The sequence below is a fragment of the Ambystoma mexicanum genome, chromosome 2q (assembly GCF_040938575.1).
Source record: "Ambystoma mexicanum isolate Mex_15411 chromosome 2q, UKY_AmexF1_1, whole genome shotgun sequence".
NCBI classification, from domain to species: domain Eukaryota; kingdom Metazoa; phylum Chordata; class Amphibia; order Caudata; family Ambystomatidae; genus Ambystoma; species Ambystoma mexicanum.
This window is the reverse complement of record NC_090924.1, coordinates 331,055,698-331,072,467: the sequence shown is the minus strand read 5'-3', so window position 1 is coordinate 331,072,467 and position 16,770 is coordinate 331,055,698. Positions and strand designations below refer to the sequence as shown.

The 16,770-nt window shown below is 46.5% G+C and overlaps 1 protein-coding gene across 1 annotated transcript in view; it reads left to right on the top strand.

Annotated features, from left to right (window-relative positions):
• The window catches only part of PKD1 (polycystin 1, transient receptor potential channel interacting), a 1,742,473-nt gene that overhangs the window by 1,215,185 nt on the left and 510,518 nt on the right, over positions 1–16,770 (top strand). The window contains exon 30 of the mRNA XM_069647332.1: positions 11,378–11,504. Coding sequence (XP_069503433.1) covers positions 11,378–11,504 — 127 coding nt within the window. The remainder of the gene's footprint in view (positions 1–11,377; positions 11,505–16,770) is intronic.

The following is a 16,770-nucleotide window of genomic DNA, read 5'->3' as shown; positions in this document are numbered from 1 at the left end:
GCTTTAGGATTTGGTTGAATCTTTCCATGAGCTCATCAGTCAGGGGGATTGGTACATCGAGGTCCGTACGATCTTTATGTTCATCAACATCTTTATGTCCCCATCAGGTTTGACATAAAACTACTTGCTTGCTCAGTCAGAATCTCAGCCAAAAAGCCAATTTGTGTGAAGTACGGTATGAGGACCCTGAAGATAGCTTTGTTGAGTTAATCCTCAGAGGAAAGGCTTCAGCATATCGGGCTGCATAGTTGACCATTGCCACAATGTGCCGGTTCCCAACTCTAGAGGGCTTCAAGAAGCAGACTATGTTCATGCTGATTCTAAAGAATGGGCCTTCCATTATCAGTAGTGGTTGTAGCGGGGCTCGTGGTCCATTACCTGGGGATGTCTTTTGGCATATCAAACAGTAGTCACAGAACTGCTTGACTTCAGCGTATACCCCGGGCCAGTATAATCTGTTGAGTAGGGTCTTCTCTGACACAAAATGCTTTGCCGTCAGGATAAAGTGGGCCAGTTCTAGCACAGCCTTCTGAAATTGTCTCAGTACCAACAGTTGGTGGTAGTTGGTGCCTTAGCTCTTAGGATTTACATCAGCTTCATACAAGAGGCCCCTTTTGGTGATGAAATGCAGTGTCTTCAAGGTTTGGCTCTCAGCTTCTGACACTAAATTCTTCTGAGCTTGCTCTAGAAGCAGATACCTCATTTGGGATTCTGCAAACTCCACGGATCAGGGACCTGACAGTCTTCAGGACGGGGATCCCTCTTCTTGTTCTTCTGTCATGTCACCGAACCCAGCATCTGCTCATTTGGTAGTCTCTAGTGCTTCAACCTCCTTAATCTCTGGTATGAGGATCTTCTTGCACACTAATTGTGCTATGGTTTGACAATACTAGATGTGTTTTCCCAGGTTAAACAGGATTACCTTTACTTCCCCATGGTAATCTCTGTCGATGACCCCAGCCCTGACATCAAGCGAATGTTTCAGGTTCAACCCAGACTTTGGGCAAACTCTCCCATAGTTTTCCACTGGTATGCACTCCAGTCTGAATTAGGGCCTTGCCCCTTCATAGAATTGTGAATTCTTCATCCCCATATACTAATTGCAACCTGCAGCTCCAGGAGTTATGATAATCAGGACTCAGGATAAATTTGTTAGTTTGATTAACCTTAACATTCTGCATGGCAGTGGGTGACCTCTGTATTGAGGTCTGTGGGATTCCACGATGACACCAAGTGTCACAGTTGGCTTAATGAGCACTATAACTCCCAGTAAATGTTCAAGGTGTTTTATTGATTTCTTTGGCAGGGCGCTAGGGATGTGCCTCACTCTCATCCAAATGCAGAATTTTCCACCCTGGCCCAAGCATCTCTAGTCCTGTCCCTGGGTTAGTGTATAGAGACTCTTAACTACTACTATGTAATTTATGAAGAACTGTCAGGGATAACCTAAAGGCAACCACCTTCTCTGTCTAAACTCCCTCCTTGACTTTTTAAACCATCAATGTTGTTAGTGACTATAAGAATGTTACGGTTGTAACTTTCAGGCACTCTACCCAACCCAGTCTCCCTCTTCTCACGCCCATATGTTCCTCTCCCTGTCACTGACTGTTGTTCTCCTTTTTCTCCCACCACCTTCTGTCCCTAGTCTACCTATGGCTTCCTCCCTTGTCCCTCCAACCCCCCTCTCTCTCTCCTTCTACTACCTGCCTCCCCATGTCAATGTTATCATTCCCTCCTTCACTCTATCACTCCCACCTCCAGACTACTAATCCTTCCTTCACAGTCCTACTCTCTCCTCCCCTCTACTGCTCCCCCTTCACACTACTATTACCACTCCACACTGCTACTACCACTCTATCACACCTTCTTTCAAGTCACCCTAACTCAATTTTCACGAACTCTCGAGCACTCTCCATCTAACACACGCTCCCACTTCCCTTTCACGCACGCTCACCACACAATACAGCTTGTTCTCACCAACCAATACCTCACCTTTTCTCCAGTTTGCCATCACACTCCAATACACCAACAATACTCCTGCTGGTCTCTTGGTCTAACATGTCCTCCTTTGACCGCACCCAAACAACCCACAACTTCCAGTTTAATTTTGCCTTTCTTCCCCATCCTTCTCCCATTGGTTTACTGGCCTTGGCCAATCTGGTCCTGTCTTCACCTCCCAGGAGGTGTTACAATCATCAGAAGTTGCAAACAGTGGGTTAAGCCTATCCCTTTTCTCCACCTGGGGATTCCGTGCTACAACAACCTGACCCCAGTAAGACCGAATTCGTACTCCTGGGCCGCCCCCAAGGCAGGAACCAAATGAAAGTTGTCTTGACGAAATGTGTGTGGGCAGGTTCAACCCTCACCCCACCCACTTAGCAAAATCCCTGCACTTCATTGTGGATAGCAACATGTCTTTCCAACAACACATTACGAAAAAGGCTCAAACAGCTTGGTATTGGACCTCTATACTCCACAAGACCAAGGCCTTTCTCCCACCCAGGACTTGTATGGTGAAGTAACTAGTGACCTTGCAAATCCATGGGGGTAAAGTCCTCCATTCAGGGCTCCCAACTGCTCGCCAGGCCCCCTTCGAAGAAGCCTTGGCTCGCCTCATTACCAGCTCTAGGAAATTTTACATTACCCACACCATGCCCGAATTACACTGGCTCCCCATTCTGACTATGATTTGGTTCAAAATCGCATTCCTCACATAAAAGGTAACCGCCGCCTCTATGCCAGTCTACCTCATGGCCAAACTAAAAACATCAGGTGGCACATGGTCATTTCACAGTAAGACAATCACCAGACAGGAACATTGACTGTCTTGCAAGGAGATAACTAGGAAAAAGTCCTTCTCAAGCATGCTTTGGTCCTCTGGAACGACATCCCAATGACATACCAATGGTACAGAAGGCGCTATATAAATGCAAAGTAACATAACTTAACATAACAATCCAGACTGCTCCAAGTCTCTTGCAGTTTAGGAAAGAACGAAACATCTGGCTCTTCCAACAGCACGTTGGCGTAACTTATATTCTGTATACCTTGTGCACACCCCATTCATATATTTTCCTAGGATAATTATGACTAATGTTTACTTGATTACTTGTTAATTTCCTGCTGCCAATGTTTTGCTCTGATGCGTACAGTGCTCTGTTGCAACCGAGGCAGGTGTGCGCAATAACAATATTTATGAGGCTTGTGGAATCTGTTTAGATCACATGCTGTGCATAGACCAATATCTAGTGGAAGCTGTGGAGTATTACAGTAGTTGTTTTTGAAACTCGAAAAGGGACGTCAACAGGGCGTGCCATTAATACTATCCCTAGTGTGACGTCCACTGTACCCATGATCCCTCACGCGTCGAGGTCCCTCAGATTGTTTTTTTCTGCCATTCTAGATGGACGCGTATAGCGGAGTTCTGTCACGACCCTCGCCCAAAACCCCCCTCTGGCAAACCCATTGGCCAGGTGGAGTCAGGACTCGGGCCTCTATCCACCCGGTATTCCATGTGTCCCTACTGAAAACAATAGAACCCGGCACACGGATTGGGACACCACCTAAGCCCATACTTGTTGACGGACAACCAGAATTCGAAGTCAAAGATATCTTGGACTCTAAATACTCTAGGACCAAGCTATATTATCTCGTCGATTTGAAAGGATTTGGACCACAAGATAGATCCTGGGAGCCCAGTGAGAATATCCACGCACCACGTCTAATCAGGAAATTCCATCAGAACTTCCCAACCAAACCTGGGCCAGACAGAAGGAACACGATGGGAGGGGCCTTAGGGGCGAGTGCTGTCATGACCCTCGCCCAAAACCGCCTCTGGCAAACCCATTGGCCAGGTGGAGTCAGGACTCGGGCCTCTAGAGCCTGGCATCCTCTTCAAAAGCCCTCATGGGGCCAGTCCTGGCGCCTATGGCGCCAGGCTCATACACCATGAAAAACAATGTGCTTGGGAACTACTTTATTGTATTGTCAGCCAACATGGAGGCATCCACATAGCTTGGTTCCTAAGAACCAAGCTATGCGGTCTAGTGTTTTGGGTGTGGTAGCCTAGGGACTACTTTACCTGGACTATTTTGTTGGGGCTATTTAAACCACACCCGAGCAAGACAACACGCTTCGCGTTACTTTGCAGCTTGCAACGTGACGCTCAACGTGCCAAGCTATTCCCTCGAACCACGGAGAAGCAGAACCTGCAAGGGGACAAAAGGAACATCATTAGTGGCAGCATCTTACCTGCAGTCCTCATCTTTAAACACTCGCAGATACTGAGAACAGCTTCCTCGAATCTGCATGCCTCCCGGACAGAACGACCTGAAAGTGGAAGATAGAGACAACATTAAAGAAAGCAGTAGAGACATTTACAAATTATGAACTGCTCAAAAGGCTTACCTGGCTGGTCGCCTCTCGACTGGCACCACTCCGGACATTCTACTCGCGCTGAAGAACACCGCAACCTACAAGGAAGGAAAACACAGGTTAGCAAAGGCAAGACTTTGCAGAACTGCGCATAGCGCTTACTTACCGCATCATAGCGCTCTTAATGCGCCATCATTTACCAGCGGGGCTCAACCAAGCCAGTTCGCCGCGCTGAAGCTCCGCATACCTAAGGGAGAAAAAAGAGACATTTTAAACAAAGAAAGGCATGCAGGATAGCAACAAAACTAAAGAACAGCAATAAGACCTACCTGAACAATATCAAACGGGCCGGCGTCAGTGAAGTAACTGGACCGCACTCGCCCAAGAAAGACAACGTGCCCCTGCAAAGAAGGCAGGACGGAGAGCACGCCTAAATCTACCACAAGGTAAGGAGAGGGCGCCAGAGGGACTGAAATCATACAGGGGTGGAGGTAGGATACTTACCCCAGTCGGTTAGTCTTGAACACCGTCCTCCTGTATTTTCAGGCAGAACCTTCCCCGCAGACCACATCAGTTCAAAGCTGAGAAGCATACCAGCGAGTAACCCGGCTGGGTGGCGTCTCTGTGGATACCAGGTGAGCGTAACAAGTTCCTTTTGGCATAAAGCCATTGACTATTTACAATTAGCGATAGTATTTCTTTCTATCCTTTCACCGACCTCTGAAACACCACGCTGGTGAAGACAGAGAAACTACCCATCGAAGACTACTGCAACAGATCGTTCGGCCTTGGAAAGCCATCCCGGGCCTCGCCCCAGACAGTAGGGAGAGAACGGGGGAGGCCATTTTAGGATGCATAAACTCCCCTTCCCACACTTTGTTCGCCCAGCTGCCATAACCATAACATATAATTATGGATAATACACCCTTTACATTTTGCCCCAAGTGTAACCGCAAATTTCCATGGTTTGACAAACACTTAGTTTGTAATTTGTGTCTTCCAAAGACCACGTCGAAACTTCATGTCGAGCATGCAGGCTCTTCAAGCCAAAGAAAATAAAGGACCGCTCCACAAAACGCTGGACAGGCAGCTCGGGCCATGGACGTGGAAGGCGCCTTTAGCAATGGCAGCGACCCTGTCCTCTTGGACGGCGAGGGCAGCGAAGTAGCTCCAGCTACTCAAGCGCAGGCCCCCGACCCCGTAGGACAGGCAGGCGGCCATGTTGTGGGGACTACACCTGGCGGCGGTAGTGACCCACATCACTAAACACACAAGCCTGAGTCAAGACCCGACACATGGGTCGAGTGATCGACAACGATCGGCACCAAGGGAAAGGTCCACTGAGTCCCAGGCCTCTGGACAATCTCGCTCGAGGTCGCCACACGACAGGGCCCAACCGTCGAAAGATGGCAAAGGTGTCATTTGAAAAAATCCCTCCGAAGGTCGATCGTCTGCGGACAAGACCTTGGCCCTACCCGCAGCCGAGATTTAACCCCCGGCTTCAGATAAGGGGACAGGCCCCAAGAAGTCAGTAAAACACTCCTCTGGGCTCCAGGGGGTGTGGAAACATCACAAAAGACCTCTCAGGGACAAGAGACCTCAAAGGGAAAAATCCAGGCCCATAGAAATACCTAAAGATTCTAGGCCTATGGTGATACCTCCCACTGATGAGGATTTAGGACTTTTCCCCCAATCTGTGGTCATTCCAAGTATGGTCTTCTCAAGATGTTGACAGAGTAATGACAGTAATGAGAAGAATGACCTTTATGGCCATTTTTTACGAAAAACCCTGATTACTTTCAGAGTTTCCACTCAACCCCCCCCCCCCCACCACGGCCTCCTCTGGTTCACAGGCCACTGCGTTACCTACTCAACCCCCTTCTAAGAAATCTCGTTCAGATGTACCTTTTCAGAGTACAGTCATAGATCTCTATGACCCTGAATTAGACCAAGAAGATCTCTCCATTGTTAAGGCATCTGACCTTCAACTTATTGATGAGGATACAGAGGACCCTTATTATGGGAATGACGTGGACCCAGAAGCAGACCAAGAGGTTAATATGCACTCCATAGAATCCCCTCTTAACCAAGACACTCCAGTGGTCGATTCCCCTATTGATAATCAACCTCTCCTCAATGAAGTACTAGGCAAGGCAGCTGAACACTTTCAGATTGACACACAGGAGGTACAGGAGGATAGAGACTTTGCAGAACAAATCCTGGGGGACATTAAAACAGTGGCCCAATGTATCCCGCTACTGAAATCAGTGAAGCGCAGAATTCAGCCATCCTTGGAAGCCCCTAATCTCACACAGCCGTAAGCCCACGTGTGGAGAAATTATTCAGACCCGCTCCATCAGACCCATTATATATTAGAGGGCAACTAAAACCAGACTCCTTAGTTGTGACCACGACTAGAAAGGGAGCAGGCACTCCCCTTGCTTCCTCCGAGACTCCACCAGATAAGGAGAGCAAAAATATCTATGCCATGGGCAGAAAGGTTGCATCCTCTGCTGCCTATCAAACCAGGATAGCGAATAATGCAACACTCTTGGCTAGTTACCACTGCCACAAGTGGGAAGAAATGTCTGCTTTACTTTCATCTGCCCCAGAGCCACTCAGATCCCAACTAGCACAAGTGGCTGCAGATGGGATGGCTGTGTCTAGCTGTCTCCTTAAATCTAATTTAGACGCGGCAGACAATGCCGGTAGAGTCATTGCAGAGGGGACCGTTATTAAGAGGCATGCATGGCTGCGCCAGTCAGGGTTTAGACCGGAAACGCAGGCCACTCTTATAAATATGCCAGTGGAACCTAACGTGCTCTTCAGTAGGGCTGTTGAAGATGCACTTAAAACAGCAAAGGATGAGTATGACACTCTTAAATCTTTAGGTCAACTCACTAACAAGCCTTCTGGACAGAAAGTGAACGGACAGTTTCGCCATTTTCGAGGCCAAAATTCTCATTGAGGATCCAGCTACAATCAGGGCCAGAGTTCCTCCTGGGGAAATAATCAAGGCCAACCTTCCAGGGCTATCCCAGAGGGCAACGCAGAGGTCGTGGTCGGGGCAGAGGCCCTACTCGAGGTGGTACACCATCTCAGAGGAAGTGATATTCCGCTCCAGATGCCCTCCCATGCTTCTCCAGTAGAAGGACGCATTTCCAACTTCACCCATGCATGGGAGGGAGTCACCTCAGACAGATGGGTGCTGTCCACAGTAGCAGGGGGCTACTGTATAGAACTACTTCAACGTCCCCACAACCACACCCCATGACAGAAAATCCACTCAGAAGAACATCAGTGAATCCTTCTAGAAGAAATAGCCACACTTCTATTAAAGGATGCCATAGAAGTGGTCCCGGCCAACCAGGTAAACGGGGGTATTTATTCATCTTACTTCGTTGTGCCAAAGAAAGATCTAACAATGTGCCCAGTATTAGATTTGCGCCCTGCAAACAAGTATGTCAAGCCACAAAAGTTCTGCATGACTACGCTACAAGAGGTAATCCCTCTACTAAAATAGGGGATTACATGGCAACACTGGATGCCTATTTTCATATTTCAATGTTCCCATGGCACAGAAGATTCTTGCGTTTCAAGATAGCTAACAAGCACTACCAATTCAAGGTGCTGCCCTTTGGAATAGCCTCTGCTCCAGGCGTATTCACATAGGTACTGGCGGTGGTGGCAGCGCACCTGCATAGGGATGCAATCCCAGTGTTCCCTTACCTGGACGACTGGCTCATAACAGGGGAATCACCCCCGATTTGCAGACAAAACATTCAGAGAACAATCAACCTTCTCTTTCAATTGGGCTACTCCATCAACAAGAAAAAGTCAAGCCAAGCACTTCAAAACAGTTCCTAGGAGCTGTCTTAAACACAGAGGAGGGATGGTCTTTCCTTCAGAGGAAAGAGTAAAAAATGTGTTACTGCAAATACCACATTCTCAGGCCGGCCGCAAAGCATTGCATTTAATAGGCATAATGGCATCTTGCATTTACCTGGTTTCTCACGTGCGCCTGCCCATGCGACCCATGCACGAGTGGTTGGCGCAACAGTGGCCTCAGGCAAGTGGTCAGTGGGACGATCTAGTGGTCGTTTTGCCAACACTTGTACAAAATCTTTGCTGATGGACAAGAGAAAACTTAATGAAGGGGAAACCCTTCTATGACCCAGAGATACAGGCGGTTATCACAACAGACGCCTCACTGGCAGGGTGGGGGGCTCACTGCCTTCACCACACAGCTCAGGGTCTGTGGTCTCCCACTGTAGCTCAGAACCACATCAGTCTGCTGGAACTCCTGGCATTCAAACCCCATTTAACAAACCTATCTGTGCAGATCCTAACAGACAGCACTACAGCAATGTTTCATATCAACAAACAGGGGGGTACACGTTCTCCAAATCTGTCCAGACTTGCACAGCAAATTTGGAGATGGGCACTCAAACGGAAAATGTCCTTTCATCACAACATGTTCCAGGGGAACTCAACGCTCTAGCAGACTCGTTGAGCAGAGTTCCCCTAGCAGAGGAACATGAGTGGCGTCTACACGAAGGAGTCGTAGAACACCTCGTCTCTCAATGGGGTTTCCCAACTATAGACTTATTCGCCACAAGTGAAAACAGTCAATGCCCAGACTTCGTGTCCAGGTTCCCCCAGCCAGGCTCCAATCCAAGGGGAGCGCCCTATGGATGAACTGGTCAGGGAAATTTGTTTACGCTTTTCCCCCAACACCTCTCATGAAGAAGGTGGTGAACAAGATACACAAGGAACCAATGACGCTTATCCTAGTTGCTCCTATGTGGGCAAGACAACCATGGTACCCACATCTGCGCAAGCTTGCGATGTGCGATCCCATCAAACTCCCGTGCCAGTACAACCTACTCACCTAGCACGATGGACTAACAGTGCACCCACAGCCGCACTCATTGAACTTGGCAGCATGGCTCCTGAGGTCATAGAGTTTGGGCATCTCAACCTGCCTCAGAGATGCATGGATATCTTGAAAGAATCAAGAAAACCAAACACTAGGCACTGTTACTTTGACAAATGGAGAAGATTTGTAATTTGGTGCCAGCTAAAAAGGTCAATCCCATAGAATGTACTCCATCACACATTCTAACTTATATGCTCCATTTGCTAGATGCAGGGTTAGTGTTTAACTCCCTAACATTCCACCTGGCGGCCTTATCAGCCTACACGACCTCTCATGTACCAGTCACCAAAGCATTTATGGAGGGGATAAAGAGACTACACCCTCCAATTTCTAAACCGCCCCCAGGATGGGACCTCAATGTGGTACTCGCTAAGCTCATGGGACCCCCTCTGGATCCTATGCACAAGTCTAGTCTCAAACACCTGACTTATAAAACTGCCTTCTTAGTGGCTATCACTTCCATAAGAAGGGTTAGTGAATCCAAGAGTTGTCAGTGCAGGATCCTTTCTTTGTTGTACACAAGGACAAACTGGTTTTATGTACTCACCCTAGGTTCTCACCTAAATTCATCTCCAAATTTCATGTAAACCAATCAATTGAGCTACCGGCTTTCTTCCAGGAACCCAACAGTTCAGCTGAGATAAAGCTTCCCACACTACATGTGAGGAGAGCGGTCCTCTACTACGTAGACAAGACCTCAAGAAAAACAGATCAACCATTTGTCTCCATAGCCAGGCAGAGAAGGTGACCGCATCTCTAAGAATGCCATCTCTAGGTGGATAGTCAGATGTATCCAACTGTGCTATTCCCTATCAGATAAAACACTGCCTTTTACGCCCAGGGCTCACTCCACAAGGGGTACTGGAGCCACTCTGGCATTCATTGCAAATGTCACCTTAGACAGTATTTGCAAGGCAGCTACTTGGAGCTCCGTTCATACTTTCACTCAGCGCTACTGCATTGACTCCTATTCCAAGACAGATACGCAAGTGGGACAAGCGGTTCTAAGACATTTATTTGCTCATGAACCTTCTCACATCCCACCTCCTTCTTCCACCGCTCGCTAATCTATGCACAGCATGTGATCTAAGCAGATTCCACAAGCCTCAGAAGGGATACATTACTCACCGTAATTGTATTTCTGGTGCTTGTATCTGCTTAGATTCAAATGCGACCCCCCTTCCTCCCCGCAGAGAGAAGGCGCATGGATGCTTATGAGCTTGTCTGATACGTATCTGCTTGGATACTACTGTACTCACGGTACACCTCATGCTACTTCATGTCAGAAAAAAAAACAATCTGAGGGACCTCGACGTGTGAGAGATCATGGGTACAGTGGACGTCACACTAGGAATAGTATTACTGGTACGCCCTGTCGACGTCCCTTTTCGAGTTTCAAAAACAACAACTGTAATATAGCATGTGAATCTAACCAGGTACAAGAATCAGAAATACGATTACAATGAGTAATGTATCCCTTATTATTATTATTATTATTATTATTATTATTATTATTATTATTATTCATATAATTAATAATAATAATAATATTAATAATAATAATAATAATAATAATAATAATAATAGCACACACACATTCCTATGTTCTTTTGACATCCCTCCTCCATATTAGTTTTCACAAAGAATTCAACTATTTTTGCTCTCAATAACTTTGCAGATGTGAACTATGGTTGGCACTATTGGTAAAGGTATGTTTTATTTGTTAATAAAGCTCATATTGTTTTGTTTTTATTGTTGTACTTTTATCTGTATGCCACTGTCCGGGTCTGTGCTTTATAAATTATTAATATCAAAATAAACCATGAGTATGACATTGATAGATCCAGGAGGTAGTGCAGGTCTAGTGTATAAGGTTAGGATGGGATATGGGGTTGTTTTGTGAGGGTGGGTAGGAGAGATTCAAGGAAGTTTCTACGTGGGTAAGTATAATTCTCAAGGCACAATATTGTAGCAGGATAGACCAGCTGAGTATCTCGAAGGGAGAATATAAAATGCAGCAACATTTTGTTTTCTGTTTGACACTGTTGATATTCTTTCTTACAGTGATATAGCCATATCCAGGACACTTCCAGTCAGTGTGGATACAGTGGCAGTTGGCCTGGTGTCCAGCGCTATTGTCTACCCTCTCTACCTCTTCGTGTCATTTGTCTTCAGGATGGCACGCAGCAAGGTGAGAATTACCGGCACATTTAAAGCGCACTAGCACCTCACAGGGTATTCCTTGCACCTAGCACCTACAACTGAATAGTCTTGTTAACATCACTCTTTTCCTGAGGGTGTTGTGGACTATGAAGGATGCTGATACCTGGCATTTGGCAGAGCAGTTGTTCAGTTAAAATCTCCGACTTGTGTGTCCAACAGACATGCTACTTTACATATGTATCTGTGTGGTGGGGGCAAGCATATTGAGGTCATGTGGTTCTACAGTGCTGTGTTACAGATGGCTTTAAGAAACTCATAACTACAACATATGGTTCAAGGGATTTTATTTTCAGATGTTGTGAGTGATTGCCGGACTGTGGCATTAGCTGCTGGGTAGAATGACTGAAAGGGTTTTCTAGCTGGTCCCTCAATCTCTCTGAGGCTCTTTCCACCTTAGCCCAGGCTTCTCTGACACCAGAGTTCAACTTGAGCCCCAGAGATAGCCACTGTACTGTGGGAGGGCCTAATGACCCAGGCCTTTTCTGTCTGACTCCCTCTGGAACTTCCTAACCCATCTCTAGTTTTTCCAAATTGATGAGCTTTCCAGATGTATAGTGCCTGGAAGTCCTCACTCTCTCATACTCCTGTTCACACCTCTACATGATCTTACATCTCCATGTTCTCTACTCACCTCTACTCCCTCAAGGATCTTTCTTGCTTCCTGCTCTCCCCACCATTCTCCTCTCACCTCCTACTTCCGCCAGTCTTTCCCTCCTGTTCTCCCTCCTCATCTCCTATGTAGCTTCTACTCCCTCCAGTCTTCTCCTCCTATGTTCTCTCCTTCTGCTCAGCTCCTACGCTGCCTCTTCCTCTTCTTCCCTCTTTTCTTTCTCTCGCTTTTTCTATCCTCCTACCTTTTGCCTCCTCTATCCCGCGGGTCTTCTCACACCCCTCTTTCACTTACCTCTAGTATCTACTGCCTCCTACTACCCCATCTTACTCTCAACTCTTCCGTTCTCTACTCTACACTTTTCACTATTCATATCCCCACTGCCTCTTCCCTGCTTCTCTTACACTCGCTCCGTCCTTTGTGGTTGCTTATCAACCATATGTTTATATGCTGAGAGCTGCCTGTACATTTCAAAGCTGTCTGTGGTCCAATTCGCTACATTTTGAATCATACAGCTTTGTGTGCACATATAGACTGCATGAAATAGTCAGAGCTCTCTCTATGCATTCTGAGACATTTGCGTATGCTGTAAATGCATTGGTGTAGCCATCTGGGAACTCTATGTGTGTTTGCCAAGGTCTGTGTACAGTATAAACATGTGTAAAAGAGTTTGTAGGTCCTTTCACTGTATTCTGAGAGGTTTATGTGCGCCCAAAAGCTGTATTTGATCACCTTTGAGCCCTATATATATATATGCAGTACAGTGTGTGTATATACCACTTGAGGCGATCAACACTGCCTGTGTGTGTGACCTGAGGTCTAGACGTTTAAGATGTATAAGATAGTCAGAGAGCCTGCGTTTGTATCCCAAATGCTGTGTGTGTATACAGTAAATCTGAGCAAAATGGTTGGAGTCTTAAATGAACATACTGACAGTAGTGTGTACACACCTAAACATTTTGTTGTGGTTTACAAGCCATATTTCTTAATCCTGGCAAATTCATTGTTCTCCATCATGGGAGCTTCATTAATATTGTTAAAGAGTGAGGGCAAGACCTCGGAACACATTTTTATTACAGAGACAAAATTCTCTCTGTAAGAATAATAAATTAAAACCATTTCATAACCATTATCGTTATGAAATGAAAAAAGTATATCTGGCCAGCTGGGACTTGCAGATTTCCAGTTTTAAAGCAAATGCAGACATTTTTCCTTCATAGCTGTCTCTAAAAACTACAACCATAGAGGAAGAATAGCTATATACGCGACAGTAGGTAGTTTAAATAAGGTAGAGCAGAAAACAAAACTCTGTCGCTTAATGCTGTAGACTTCCCATCCCAGGTCCTACCATACACTCTTTAATTGTGACAGCGACCAGGAGAAAGGGCCTTGTGCCACTTTCTTCATCCTTCCCAGCTCCTCCAGATAAGGAGAGTAGAAGAGTAGCTTCATGTGGCAAGAAAATATTTTACACCTTAGGCTATTACATCAGAGCCTCTAGCTCCATCACACTTGGCAGATAACATCAATCCTTATGGGATAGTGTGGAAAAGATGGCAGAATTCCTACTGGTGGATGAGCGCCAGGATGTTCACAGTGTTCGGCCCACAAACCAAAATTCCTGCTTTACTATGCCAGTGGTTTAAGAATTTTTAGAGGGTCTGAAGAAACTGCATTCCCCCATGAAAAGGCAATCACCTCCATGGAAATGTCTAGCGTAGAAGATATCTTTTCTGGTAGGTATCACTCCAGCCAGAAAAATTTGTGAGATTCAGGCTTTATATTCAGAGGTATCTTCCACTGTGTTTAATAATCAGAAGGCAATTCTTAGGACACATCCTTCCTTTCTACCGAAAGTAATATCAAACCTTCACATACATTAGTCAGTTTCTCTTCCTACCTTTTTCCCTAACCCTCCCTGGCCAACAGAGAAGCCCCTTCACATGCTGGATGTGAAGAGAGCCTTCCGTTATTGCCTTCACCGCACTGATGATTTTAGAGCATCTAAACAATTTTTTTTGATTTATGGTTCAATTAACAAAGGTCATCCTGTTTTCAAAAGAACGAAAGTGAGATAGATAGTATCTTGCATTTTACTGTGCTAACGACAGGCAAACAAACCCTTGCCGGATATGCATAGAGCCCATTCAACCAGATGGAAGCAAGGCACAATTACCATGGCTGATAATGTGGTGGGCCAAGCGTCATTTAAGCGAAAAGCACCAGTTCCACAGATTATACTGGGTGGTAACTGTCTGGGGCCCAGGTTAACGAGGGCCCCGGGTTGTTACCACCCAGTACAGCCTGTGGAACGGGTGCAGGAATGTATTTTGTATCAATAAATGGGACGCCTCGCGCCCTGCCGTTCATTCATACAAAATACTTAACTAAGATGGCCACTGTGAAGCTGGAAGACGGGGCTCCAAGTGGAGCCCCTCCTCTGTTTCCATGGTGGCCTCGGAGACTGGAGCGGTGGCTGAGGTTGATCTGCCGTCAAAAGAATACAGTGAGTGGGGTAGAGGGGTCAAGAGGGCAGGGAACAGTTACTTAGAGAAGGGGAGCGTGAGGTTAAGATGGCGGGGAGCAGCCATTAGGTTGATTGGAATGCGAGCTTGAATCATGGGATTCAGCCTGCGATCCAAGCAATCTGATTGGTTGGATGCCCTGCCCCGGGTGCTAATAAGAAATATGTTTGCTTGACCACATTATTATCACATTCATGTCATTGTAATCTTCTCAGATTTTCCTGATGGTTTTATCTCTTTCCTTTCAATGGTTGTATCCACAGGTTCTCCTCACTTCTTGCTCACACGCACACACTCCTTGTTTCTCTGTCTCTCTTGCTCTCTGTCTACACTCTTTCCCCTGATCTTATTGGTATCTCCCTCTTCACCTATCTCCACCCTCAATCTGCTCTCCCTCTGCCTAAACTCTGCTTCATGATATTACCTCTCCCCTCAATCTCTCTCCACTCTCCCTTCCCTGTTTTGATTACTCTCTATCTCCATCTCCTGTCTCAGCCCATCACCTTCCTCCTGGTCTCCCTTCTCTCCAACTCTCCTCACTCCACCACTACATCTGCCTCCACTCTTCCCAGCCTCCTGCTTCTCACTCCTCCCCTCTCTCGCTCTTTCTCTCTTTGTCTCTCTCTCTTCCTCATCCTCCACACCCACAGCCTGTCTCACAAACTCCCCTGTCTATCCTCAGCTTTGAATTCAGTCTCTCACAATCACAACCCAATTGGTACCACCCTCTCAGACGCAACACCTTACCTTAACTCTCTTACAGTCACCCCACCATCGTTCTCCACTTGACACTCCCTCCTCGCTAGTCTCTTGGTCTACAACTGCTCCTGGCCTTCCCTGAACACTGTTCACCCTTTTCTACACTAGCTTGCCTTTTATAGCTCAGCCTACTTCGTTTTGGAGTTCCTCTCGGCTCCCATTTCGCCTCCATGTCACATGCTCCCCATAGCCAATCTCTGGTTAAGTTGTTCCCCTGGTGGTTGGGATTTTCCTGGAAGGGTTTAATGGGGCTTCTAGCCCCTCCCCTTTTCAGTTCTCCATTTGTGTGGTGGCAGCTGTGTGCTCTGGCTACGCATGTTCACTGTGGTTCTCTTCATGTGCTTGTAAGGTTTTTATCCTTCTGGGTATAGTTTGGATCTCTATGTCTACCCAGCAGTCTCTTTTCACTTTGTGTTTTCTGTTGCCCCGATGTTCCCCTGCGGTCCGTCTTGGGTTGGTGGGCCAGGTGTTGGGTGTCTCATGGTTTTTGAGCAGTGAAAAGCTCAGTCTGTTACATTTCTGAGCTCAATTCCATTCCCCTGATTCCAATCTGGCTTTTCCTTTTTGCCCCCATGAGCCTTCTGGTAGTTGCAGTCCTGAAAAAGAGGAAAAAGGACAGGGCCAGGACAGAGGCTACTAGGTACAGTGGCATGAACAGTGCTACCAATATCCCTGCAAATGTTCAAGCACTCTGGGACTTTAGGGACTAGTTTCCCTGTGGTCCCCACCTTTCTTTAGACCGGGTCTCATCATTAACCCTGTCACATTTTCCACCCTTTCTTCCAAGTCCCTTTCCCCTTTTCCCCAGCTGTTTACCTGAGGGTATTGTGACAGTCTGTATGATTATTTCTTGCCTTCCCTATGTTCGACCTGGAAAGAGAAGGGTTTGAGTGCCAGGAACCATTGTAGAATACAAGCATTTTTTCTTTGTTGGAGACAATACACAACAGGGATGCGTGGTCAATGATTAATTTAAACAAATAGGATCTTAAACTGTCTACAGCCCACTCGATAGCCAAGCATTACTGTTCCACTATGGTTAGTTACGTTCAGAGGTAAAGAGTTTCCAGCTGAAATACATAATACGCCTTTCGAATGGATTGTGTCCTCCCACATATTCCTCATCTTTGATACTCGTAAGTCTGCTTGCAGCTTGCTTCAGAAAATTGTTTTCATAGTGTCGGTTGCTGTGCAGCATCATGTCGTGGCCCTCGATGGCCTCCGTCCCGTCCTCAGCCGTGACGTTGACGCTGGTATAAGAAGCATGAGCAGCGACTGTTGCCTCAGTTCTATTTTTGCCCTTTCTCGCAAGTTTCGGACGGTTCTTCACCTCAGTGAAT